At 42.9% G+C, this 12,480-nt stretch overlaps 1 protein-coding gene across 2 annotated transcripts in view; it reads left to right on the top strand.

Annotated features, from left to right (window-relative positions):
- septin5b (septin 5b) overlaps positions 1–12,480 on the top strand; it is a 30,757-nt gene extending 18,277 nt beyond the window's left edge. For both annotated transcript variants that reach the window (XM_054744017.2, XM_070552202.1), the window contains 4 exons: positions 66–162; positions 238–373; positions 3,330–3,432; positions 3,573–12,480. In XM_054744017.2, the coding sequence (XP_054599992.2) occupies positions 66–162; positions 238–373; positions 3,330–3,432; positions 3,573–3,635 (399 nt within the window). In that variant the 3' untranslated portion in view covers positions 3,636–12,480. The remainder of the gene's footprint in view (positions 1–65; positions 163–237; positions 374–3,329; positions 3,433–3,572) is intronic.

The raw sequence follows: 12,480 nt of genomic DNA, 5'->3' as shown, positions 1-12,480 counted from the left end.
AACGAATGCTCGTTTCATAGAGTTTTTGCGTTCAGAACACTGTCATGCTTGAGCTCATGTTGCAGGAGAGCATTCCGTTTGCAGTAATAGGTGGAAACACGGTGGTGGAGGTTCGATGTCAGAGGGTCAGAGGACGGCTCTACCCATGGGGCATCGTGGAGGGTAGGACCTTGAACTGGGCTCTGAAGCTGTTCCCACTGTGGACACACCTGATCTGGGTCTTTTTCTGTATTACAGTAGAGAACTCGTCCCACTGCGACTTTGTGAAGCTCAGGAACATGCTGATCAGGTCACACATGCATGACCTGAAGGACACCACCAACGACTGTCACTATGAGAACTACAGAGCTCAGTGTATCCAGACCATGACCAGGTGAGTGGAGACATGGCTCTAGACCAGATCAGTGGAGGCTATGCCAGATCTATTAGCACTCCAGATTCTGTTTAAAATAGATATGGGATTCCCCCGGAGGGGCTGGCCCAAGTAGCTGGGGAGAGGAAAGTCTGGGCCTCCATGCTTAGGTTCCTGCCCCCACAACCAAACTCTTGATAAGTGGGTGAAAGTGTATATATCTATCTATCTATATATCTATATCTATATATCTATATCTATATCGTCTCGTCTCTCGTCTCGTCTCGTCTTCCTCCGCTTATCCGGGTCCGGGTCGCGGGGGCAGCATCCCAACTAGGGAGCTCCAGGCCGTCCTCTCCCCGGCCTTGTCCACCAGCTCCTCCGGCAGGACCCCAAGGCGTTCCCGGACCAGATTGGAGATGTAACCTCTCCAACGTGTCCTGTATGTATGGTGCCTGTACATTGGGGTTTACCACGGTGAACAAGAGGGTAACCTCCCTGGAAGGGTCCTGACTGTGGTTTGTGCTTATGCACCTAACTGCAGCTCAGACTACCCACCCTTTTCGGAGACCTTGGAGAGGGAGCTAGAGAGCGCTCCTTCTAGTGACTCCCTCATTCTGCTGGGGGACTTTAACGCTCATGTGGGCAACGACAGTGACACCTGGAGCAGTGTGGTTGGAAGGAACAGCCCCCTGATCTGAATCGGAACAGTGTTGTGTTACTGGACTTCTGTGCCCATCATGGATTGTCCATAACAAACACCATGCTCAAGCCAATCTACATGTCTTTTGTTTGGAGAAGGTGTTTGACCGCGGCCCCCGGGAGGCCCTGTGGGGGGTTGGCCGGCAGTATGGGTACCAGACCCTTTGATAAGGGCTTTTAGGTCCCTGTATGACCGGTGTCAGAGCTTCGTCCGTATGGCCGGCATTAAGTCGGGCTCCTTTCTGCTGAGAGTTGGACTCCAACAAGGCTGCCGTTTGTTACTCAATCTGTTCATAACATTTATGAACAGGACTTCTAGGTGCAGCCAAAGTGTTTAAGGGATCTGTTTTGGTGGCCTAAGAATCAGGTCTCTGCTTTTGCAGATGATGTGGTCCTGTTGGCTTCATCAGAACGTGATCTCCGGCTTTCACAGGAGAGGTTCACAGCCGAGTGTAAGCAGCTGGGATGAGAATCAGCTCCTCCAAATCAGAGACGATGGTCTTAAATCAGAAAAGGGTAGAATGCCTTCTCCAGGTCAGGGACGAGGTCCTGCCTCAAGTGTAGGGGTTAAGTATCTCGGTGTCACGAGTGACGGAAAAATAGAAATCGATAGGCAGATTGGTGCTGCGTCTGCAGTGATGCGAGCGATGTATCGATCTGTTGTGGTAGAGAGAGAGCTCAGCTCTTGATTTACCGGTCGATTTCTATGTTCCTACATGTGTGCGATGATGACTAATTGGACTTTACTTTAGAAGCTCTATGCATCACGCAGGTGGCAAAAACATGTTAGTAAAACCTTTTAATTTAGAGGATGACAAAACATTGAGGGATTTTGTGTTCATTTTGGCTAGCAATGTAAGGTAATAAATAAAATATATGAAATAATAATAATACGTGAAATTGCTGTATGCTTATAATGATTATTCATAGAAAAATCTATCTTTTGTTAAATACTGTTTTTTCAGTCATGTTAAATTCATGCCTTAATTGTATTTAGGGGACTAAAATGTGCTCCACCAATCGGTTGACCTGCCACCCATAAAGATCATTTGTCACAAATTCACATCAAACCCCCTTCTAGCCTCCAGATGGAGTGTTTGTCTTTTATCTTTCATCTAAATCTTGCTGCCCGGTCCTGTACACATGTTCTCCCCTCTGGTGGAGGATCTACAGGTATAAGGGCCATTCCTATTCATTTATTATTGTGATATTATTACAGTATATAATTACATATAGTCACTAAATTACATTAAACAATAAATAATAAAAAATAAGGGAAAAAAACAATGTCTTATTTCAGGCTTTAAAGCTGGGGTTGCTGGTCCTCAAGGCCACTATCCAGCATGTTGTCTCCCTGTTTAAACACACCTGATTTTAATCAGCAGATGTTTATCAGTCTGAACAGGTAATTCAACCATTGAAGTGTGTTGGAGCAGGTAAACCACTAAAACATTCTTGAACAAAACCCTCAAGACCAAAGTTCAAGATCCCTGCTTTAAAGAGTAGAATGTATTAACCCATATGTCTGTGGATGGTTGGTGCAACTGAAGAATATTGAAAATATATCTAAAGTGGTGTGGTAAATCTTGGGGCAAGTCAAGATTATCATTTAAATAAATGTTTGGATCTTCAGATGTGGGTTTCTATTTTTAAATCAGCAACTGCACCTGCAGCAGACAGAAGTCAGCATGATCTCAGGGAGAAGCTCCAGCTCGAAGTAGTGTTTCTGTGTGAAGATAATAAAAAATATCTATCATACCTGTTGTAGATGGCTTCCTGAGATGTAAAGTTTAAGTCCTTCATGACTGAAGAGCTAACGGCTAGTCTGAGCACACATATTCAGTCATCTGTTTCTCTCATCATCAAGTTGTAGAACTTCTGGTTTGGCAGACATGAAGTTCTTAATTATTTTGTACAAAAATATCCATCTAATGCAAATTTTATGATGGTATAAAAGTTCATAAAGTAAAATTTAAAAGACCTGAGGAGCTGTTTTACTGTTTCTGAGTTCATTCAGGTAGGGCTTGCTTTAATAGACCCAACTACAAAGTGTCCATTTAGTAAAAATAATGGTTGGTTCATTTTTGAGGATAAATCAAAGCAAGACAAGATATAAAAAATATCACAAACTGTCTCCAGAGTGGAAATAAGAGTGTGAGTCGTCTTCGATCAACTGTTTCCTCTCTCAGGGAAATCCATTCATCTTTCGTGCACTGGCCTCAGATGAAAACGTGTCTTTTGTCCTTCCACGCTTTCTGTCCATCTCTTGTTACAGTAAGATGACTGCAGAAAAGAGGGTAGAGAGTCCCATCCCAGTTCTGCCACTGTCCACGCCAGATTTGGAGACAGAGAAGCTCATCAAAATGAAAGACGATGAAGTGAGTGATATAATGAAAAGCCTCACACTCTCAGTTCTGTATCACAGCAGGTGTTATATAACACTGATGTGAACTGATGGCCTATATGTGATATTATGTAAGCCATCTCTCTTCCTGCTCTCATTTCTGTGTTTCTGCAGCTGAGGAGGATGCAGCAAATGCTTCAGAAGATGCAGCAGCAGATGCATGAGCAGGACCTGTGACCTCTTACCTTTCTGTCATGGCGATAATAATCTCTCACAGTAATCCTCCACTGATGCCCTTCTATCAGGGATGAAATCTTTATTCACTTTCAAATCACTGCTCTCATGTACAAAACAACGAACGACAGCATGTTTTCTTTTGAATGCAGTCAGTAGCCAAGTGAACCTAGATAGGCAATAGAGAATAGCTAGCACTTAACCTTTAGACCACATTGTGTTCTGCACTTGAAGCACTGGTCACACTTTGTGCTTCTTAATAATTTTGAATATCCTCCCTAAATGAATGCAAAACAAACAGTTCAATTCAAATGATGTTGTTAATCTCATGATATTATTTTTGCTATATCTGATTAAGTTTAATCAGTTATTTTAGCAGATTAGATGTGGGCAGGAAGGATCTGGATCTGAAAGAGCCTCTGATCAGGTTTTTCATCATGTTCTTTTTATAAGGTATTCTCCTTTAGTCATTCAGATCCAAAGACCACAGAACTGAAGTACGAACATTCTAATACACCACCCACCAAAAGAAAAGTTCAAACACTCTAAAATTTTATTGGACTGCCTTTAGCTTTGATTACAGCATGCATTCACTGTGGCATTGTTTTGATTAGCTTCTGCAATGTCACAAGATTTATTTCCATCCAGTGTTGCATTAATGTGTCACCAAGATCTTACATTGATGATGGCAGAGTCTGACCACTGCACAAAGCCTTCTCCAGCACATCCCAAAGATTCTCAATGGGTTTAAGGTCTGGACCACGGCTTAATTTGAGCCGGATCTTGCCCGAACTAGATCCGGGAACTGTCTTATTTTGAAAGTACCGTTCTGGCAACTGTCTGCTAGGTTCCGGCAACTCACGCGACCAACTTGTGCTATACGCAGGGTCCGAATTACGGGTGAGCTAAAATTCAATTCATTTCAATTCAAAAATACTTTATTAATCCCAGAGGGAAATTGATTGCTGTAGTAGCTCAGAATAATAATAATAATCAAGTCAACAAAGAGTTATTGTATATTACAATGGCTGTTGGCAGGAAGGATCTCCAGTAGCGGTCAGTGTTGCAGCGAAACTGAAGAAGCCTCTGACTGAAGACACTCTTCCGTTGTTGGACAGTCTTGTGAAGAGAATGCTCAGGGTTGTCCATCATTTTCTTGATTCTCTGGAGAATCCTTCTTTGCATCATCTCTTCCAGTGGTTCCACAGTCGTCCCCAGAACAGAACCAGCCTTTTTTATTAGGCTGTTGAGCCTTTTCAGGTCCCTGCTTCTGATGCTACTAGCCCAACAGACGATGGCTGGAGAGATTACACTCTCAACAACAGACTTGTAGAAGATCTGCAGCATCTTGCTACAGACACTGAAGGACCTAAGCGTCCTCAAGAAGTGCAGTCTGCTGTGCCCCTTCTTGTGAACAGCTTCGCTGTTCTTTCTCCAGTCCAGTCTGTTGTCCAGGTGAACTCCAAGGTATTTGTATTCCTCAACCACCTCCACTTCTTCTCCCATGATGGAAACAGTGTTTGACTCCACCCTGTTTCTTCTGAAGTCTAAAATCATCTCCTTTGTTTTGTTCACATTCAAGGTCAGATGATTGTTTCCACACCATGCCACAAAGCGCTCCACCAGCTCTCTGTACTCAGCTTCCTGTCCATCTCTGATACACCCGACAACTGCAGTCATCTGAGTATTACTGTAGATGACAGGTCTCTGATTTGTACTGGAAGTCTGAGATGTACAGGGTGAAAAGGAATGGTGAGAGTACAGTCCCCTGTGGTGCTCCAATGTTACTGATCGCCTGGTTTGATGTGCAGTTCTTCAGCCTCACAAACTAGTCTGTTTGTCAGGTAGTCTTTAATCCAAGCGATAGTTGAGGCCCCCACCTGTGTCTTCTGGAGTTTCTGGCAAAGTACATCAGGCTGTATTGTGTTAAATGCACTAGAGAAATCAAAGAACATGACCCTCACAGTGCTGCCTGCTTTGTCCAGATGACAATGGATTGGTGGAAGCAGCTGGATGATGGCATCTTCAACTCCAACTCCATGGCGATAAGCAAACTGCAGCGGGTCCTTATGTGTCCTAGTTTGCTTATTCAGGTGGACCAAAAGGAGTCTCTCCAGGACCTTCATGATGTGGGATGTCAGGGCAGCCAGTCTGTAGTCGTCACTGACTGATGGGCGAGTTTTCTTTGGAACTGGAACAAGGCAGGATGGCAGCCTTGTTCCTGTTCAGTCTCTCCAGCTGCCTCTTCATCTGACTTCTAGAGACAGATAGGTGGGAGGGAGAGGTAAATGGGGCAGCAGCATCTCCTGACTTGGTTGAAGACAGATTTATAGAACCAGAAGAGTCCATGACTGCGTTAGAGGAAAAAAGAGCTGGCGTGTGACAGGAAAATGTTGGATCAGAGAAGGATGGGATGTAGGGTTGTCACGGTATGAAAATTTAACCTCACGGTTATTGTGACCAAAATTATCACGGTTTTCGGTATTATCGCGGTATTTTTTAAACGGTGTTGCATATGTTCAGAAAGCATTGATAGTCCTGTTCTACACAAACTGAAATAGTTTTGAAAAGGTTTAACAGTGTTTATTAAACCTAAAATAACACAAAGCCTTAGCAAAAGTGCAACTTTTCACAAGTAAAGGAACAAATAGCTTCTTTTTCTGGAACATGTTACAGTAGACAGTGCAGGTTTAAATTATACAAATCCAAACATTCAAAACATAAACAATATGTAAACAAATCAAAGAAACATCACTTGTTTTCTCATATACTTGTTTTCTTCATTATCAAAATGAAAATCTAAAACTCCAGTCCACACTTGACTTGAGCACTGTACAAGTCAACCTTAAAAAAATATGTATTTAAAATAAATAGCCACTTTAAACAAATTACTAAAATAACTACTACACTATGTAATCAAATCCAAATGTTCAAGTATAAATGGCATTGAATAATTAAACAAATCAATGACAAGGAACTAATTGTATATTTCTCTTCATCATCAACAAATAAGATGCTTCATCCAGCAACAGGGTGTCCGTGACACGGTTTAAATGCTGGCAGAGGACGCTGCGGCTGCAGGATATAGTGACTCGTTGCATTCTCCCTCAACCAAAAGTCCTCACGTCATGCATTTAAGCTAAAATGCTAATGTTAACTTACCTTGCACTGGCTGTAGAGACGTGGGTGATGGTCACGCAGATGTGCCATTAGATTCGAAGTGTTGCTGCCTTTTGCAGACACTTGTTTCCTGCACGTTCTGCAAACGGGATAGCAGTCTTCTGTTAACTGTCCCTCAGCATTTTTCAGAAATCCAAAATATGCCCATACTTCCAATTTAGTCTTCTTTGAGGGCTGATGGATGTCCTGGGCGCTGCCGTCTCCTCCTTCGGCCATTATTTCAGCTTCAAAGTTTCGGTGCCGTTGCAAACTAAAAAGTGCGTGTGTGCGCCGCGGGAACTTCAGCTGAAGCGATGGTGGCTGGTAAGGGTCACCGCGCTGAAACCGCGGCCACGGTAAACCCACCGAGATAATTTAGTTTTTTAAAAACTGGACGGTTATTTTTATTGTCAACTTTTTTACCGGGTTTTACCGCTATACCGGTTACCGTGACAACCCTAATGGGATGTCTGATTGGCTGGGTTTGGCTGGGTTTGTTCCTGAACTGAACCTATTGAAGAACTTGTTCAGTTCATTGGCTGTGTCCAGGCTGCCATCTGTGCAATCCTTCCTCTGCTTGAAGCCTGTGATCTTCTTCATCCCTGACCAGACATCTCTGATGTTGTTCCTCTGTAGTTTGTTCTCCAGCTTCTTCCTGTATGCCTCCTTGCTGTCTCTGATCTTGATCTTCAGTTGCTTCTCTATACTCCTCAATAATTCCCTGTCTCCCTCCTTGAAGGCTCTTTTTTTCTCTTTTAGCAGATTCTTCAGTTCACTGGTGATCCAGGGTTTGTTATTAGCGAAGCATCTCACTGTTCTGGTGGGTATGATGTTGTCCACACAGAAGTTTAGTCAGTAACACATCCAGTCATGGCATTGATGTCCTCTTCATATCCTTGGCAGAGAGTCATCCAATCTGTGGTCTCAAAACAACCCTGCAGGGCTTCTTCAGCGTCCTGTGACCATTTTCTCGCAGTTCTTCTTGTCACATGTTGCCTCTGAACAAGTGGTTTGTATTCTGAGCAGAGAAAAACAAGACTGTGATCCGATTGTCCCAGAGGAGGTCTTGTTTGGGACATGTATGCATTCTTTACATTTGCGTAATACAAATCCAATGTCTTGTTTTCTCTGGTGGAGCAGCTGACAAACTGTTGAATTGTTGGAAGTGTAGCAGAGAGCGAGGCATGATTAAAATCACCAGATATAGCCATAAATGCATTGGGGTGCTGGGTTTGTAGCTTAGCGACAACGGAACTGATGGCATCACATGCATTTTCAGCAGTGGCTGAAGGTGGAATATAAATGGTTGCCAAGACAACACTGGTGAACTCTCTTGGCAAATAGTATGGGCGACAACTTACTGCCAAGAATTCAACATCTGGGCTGCAGAGACGACATTTCACTGAAACATGACTTGGATGGCACCATCTGTTGTTGACAAGCACTGCCACTCCACCTCCTTTTCTTTTCCTGCTTCTCTTCAGATCTCTGTCTGCTTGTACAGTCAGGAATCCTGGCAGAGATATGCTGGAATCGGGGATATGGTCCTGCAGCCACGTCTCAGTGAAACACATAACACTGCACTGCCGAAACTCTGGCTGGGTCCTTGAAAGGGCTTGGAGCTCCTCCATCTTGTTGGCCAGTGATCTCACATTGCCCATTATGATCGATGGAAGAGATGGTTTGGATTTCCTCTTTCTCTGCCTCTGTTTTGCTCCCGCTCTGCACCCATGCTTATTGCGTTTTAGCTCATTTGGGATTTGTGGCTTCAGTTGAGGTATTATTTCAGCCTTTCCAATGTTAATCAGCTGTTCCCAATTGTAAACCAGCTTGTTGCCATGGTTATGCATCATAACAAATGCTCAAAAAGTGAAAAAAGTTAAAAATAGCAGTCAAAATCCTCCAAGCTTCACAGCACCAGAAACAGAAAAGTAAAATGTCCAAAAAATATACTGTTTTTCTTGAGAAACTAGAAGAAAAAATGTCCAAGAAAAGGCTAAACTTACATGTAGTCAACAGAGCTACTCCAACATGCAGCCACCCAGAGCAGCGCAGTTCCGGAATCTCCTTCCTGGAAGCCTTCAATTTACACACCCAGGGGGAGCCCGAGAAAGATCCTGGGTCTACTTTTATTACATTATTTATGTGGACTTATTTTACATTACTTATATTACATTATTTATGTGGACTCTCTGGGGATTATTACATCGTTTATGTAGGCTCATATCCTTTTATGCTTTTTGTCTTTTATTTGTGCCTGATGCGTTTCGCTGCTGCGGAGTCGAGTGCATCACCTCACCTGTTTTGTCCTCCGGTGACTTCACCTCACTGGTGATGATCTTTTTGAGCTGCAGTTCAAAGGTAACTCATAAGGTGAAAATATATGAAGCCAGGTAGCAGTTTTTCTTTAGGATTGAGAGGACATGCAGGAAGATAATAAACAGAGACAGGACAGAAAAATAGTCAAATAAAAACAAGTTTGTTTTTGTACCTGGTGGTTGCAACAAACAGACACCATTGAAGGTAATCAGAAGTGAGGAACAGAAAATGAAATTGTTCTTTCAATGTTTGGATCAACAGAAAATCTGAGAGGCTGCAGGCGCACCAGTGACTTTGCAGCCGCTGCACAGGGGGAGGGGGGAGAGGGCTGAAGCAGGGGAACAGTAAAGATGCAAAAACTACCATTGTTAAAAGAAATGTGTGTTAACTTTGAAAATGTGGATGCATGTTTTAATTACTTGTCAAAAGCTCAAGTGACACCCCCCCCCCCACCCCCACCCCCACCCCATGTTCCGGCATCTGCTTTACCTTTAGTGAACTTTGGTTTGACATCAGTATTTGTGTTCCAGGAACGTTTGATTTACAAATTAAGCACTGGTCTGGACTCTGTGGTGGCCAATCCATGTGGGAAAATAATGTCTCCTGCTCCCTGAACCACTCTTTCACTATCTGAGCCTGATGAATCCTGGCATTGTTACCTTGGAATATGCTCGTGCCATCAGGGAAGATGGAATAACCAGGTCATTCAGTATATTCAGGTAGTCAGCTGACCTCATTTTTAGAGCACATTCTGTTTCTGAACCTAGACCTGACTAAGTGCAGCAACCCTAGATCATAGCACTGCCCCCACAGGCTTATACAGTAGGCATGATGGGTGCATCACCTCATCTGCCTCTCTTCTTACCCTGATACACCCATCACTCTGGAACAGGGGCCAACTGGACTCATCTGACCAGTTTTTAATAATGTGTTGGACAGTTCTTAACCCAGTTTTAGTCATTTCTGCAATCTCCTTAGATGTTTTCTCTGCTTGATGCATGCTAATGATCTGACCCTTCTCAAACAGACTAACATCTTTTCCAAGACCACCAGACGTTTCTTTCCACGTGGTTGTTTAAGAAATGAGAAGCAACCAGTTGGGGTTAAATAATTTGTCACCCATGCAGCAATTAACCAATAGGAAGCTCCTACCTGTTTGCTTAGTTAAATCCAAGTGGTGACTTTTATTTTGGCCAGATAGTGCAGTTTTTTATACAACAGCCCTAAATGTGACACTTACAAATTAGCGTCGGTACAGTCCCTTACTACACTGTACGGGACCAGAATTTAGTTTTACACATGGGTCAGACTTGCGTTTTCGGTTCTGAGGCAACACTTTTTTCAGATCTCCTCCGCAGCGGTCAGACTGGGACTGAGTTGACACTACGGACTGGTTAGTTGGCTAAAATTACAACTACCCCCTCAGATCAGCGACTACAATCATCCAGCAGGGGGTTCCCGCATGCGCAATTCATTTTTATGCTGGATGCTGTTAAGTAAACTTCTGTCTGTAGCACGGAGCTGCCAATCAGTGGGAAAGGGAGAAGGGAGTGAGTGTGTGTGTGTGTGTGTGTGTGTGTGTGTGTGTGTGTGTGTGTGTGTGTGTGTGTGTGTGTGTGTGTGTGTGTGTGTGTGTGGCCTGCAGCAGCGGAGCACAAGATTATGAGGACACACACAGCAAATTAATAAAATAATGTGGTTCAGAGTCTCCAAAAGCAACACAGCTTAAGCCCACCTTTGTTTACCTTATTATGGAGGACACCACGGACTTTCCAGCGCGTATTAAACACCGCCCACTGGCTCGGGTTTTCCGCATTCCTGAGAAGTCCTTCGGATTTAAATGTGAAAACTACACTAGACCAGACCAAACTCACACCATCCAGCCCCAACAAACCCTGACCATACCGACGCTAATGTGTAAGCACCAATAAAGTTTTTCACAATTAAAGAAGCTGCCAATGCTCATATTACCCAAGTCAGCCAGCAAGATGAAAAGATGGATAAATGCTAAAAGACCATTCAGGGAGCACTTTTTAAAGCCTTATCAGATAGGTCACTATAATACCCTTACAGTCTTTACCTTGCCACCATGTTTCATAAAGTGTGTTTTCCACTTCTGTGATATGATGAAGAGGAGCCCCTTTTTAAGGCCTCTCTGCTTGTCCTTAAAAGCACCAATAAAACTAGCCGACAGTGACAGATGCACCATTGGTTGGAATAGAGCTCTGCACCATTGACCAGCCCCCCTCTGTTGGTTCAGATGTATGTCGGTGATGACTACTCCCTCATTTCTGCCTTGGTTCTTATGCAAGCCACACCAAGGTTTTGCTAAAGAAGCTGTAAACAAATAGTAAGCATGCCAATAACTTCATCTATATAAAGTGTATTTAAACTTTTATATATTTGGGTATGTAAATGTTGGTTTAATATATTACAGGTATCTTTGCATATCTGTCTGAATGTAAAAAATCTGAAAACCAACAGTTCTGGCCAGCTTTAGGTCCTAATAGTTCACTGGCAGGGTGAAAAGTTTCATTCAAGCTGAATAAGACCCAACTAAAAGGGATTAATGTTAAGTTTTATGGTTCATAGTAGATCATATTTAGAACTTGTAAAATATCCATAATCTTCTGCCTTTATAGCAAACTAAATGCTGGACATCTGCTCAGCTTGTCCTCATCTCTCTACATCTGATGCTGCAGTCATCAGTTAGGAAATGGAAACACTGATGATGGATGGATGTGAAACCCCAGCAGCCAGTCCTGTTCTAAACAAACATGGTGCTCTGGTACAACAGTCTGTGTAAGATGTAATAATGAAAAGTGAAGACGATTCCCTCTTTGTTTCAACTACTCGCTGCTCCACATGTTTGCTTCAGAACTTGATCTTCAGCCATTCTAATGGACCAGTGCACCTCCAAACATCCCCTTTTGTCACTAGTCAGCCCACACTGCATGCACACATTAATATTATAACTAATACTGACTGGATGTTTCAGTGGGATTGTTTGTTGTCTTTAGCTGCAGCACAGCTTAGATGTTTCATGTTTAATTACATTAGATGAATTAGACTCATTGGTGAATGGCAACAACACGTTTCATTCATAAATATAACGCCACAGATTCATTAGGCTTATGGGCAAACTAAGAAAAGGAAAACAACCTGCATTCAGATTCTGTCTGACTCTGCTGAACTCCACACTCAGGATGTAAGGGTTGCCTTGTTTCTCATTAGTTTTTTATGGTACACTCCTGAAAAAGAAAAAAAAAAGATCACTTACTTTATCCTATTTGTTACTTTTGTTTCTGACCTGTGATTGCACTGTAAAAACTACATTATGTGCTGGTTTCTAATAAACGTGTTGATAATG

The sequence above is a fragment of the Nothobranchius furzeri genome, chromosome 6 (genome assembly GCF_043380555.1).
Source record: "Nothobranchius furzeri strain GRZ-AD chromosome 6, NfurGRZ-RIMD1, whole genome shotgun sequence".
Lineage (NCBI taxonomy): Eukaryota > Metazoa > Chordata > Actinopteri > Cyprinodontiformes > Nothobranchiidae > Nothobranchius > Nothobranchius furzeri.
Note: the sequence above shows the minus strand (reverse complement) of the source record. Positions and strands in the feature narration are given on the sequence as shown.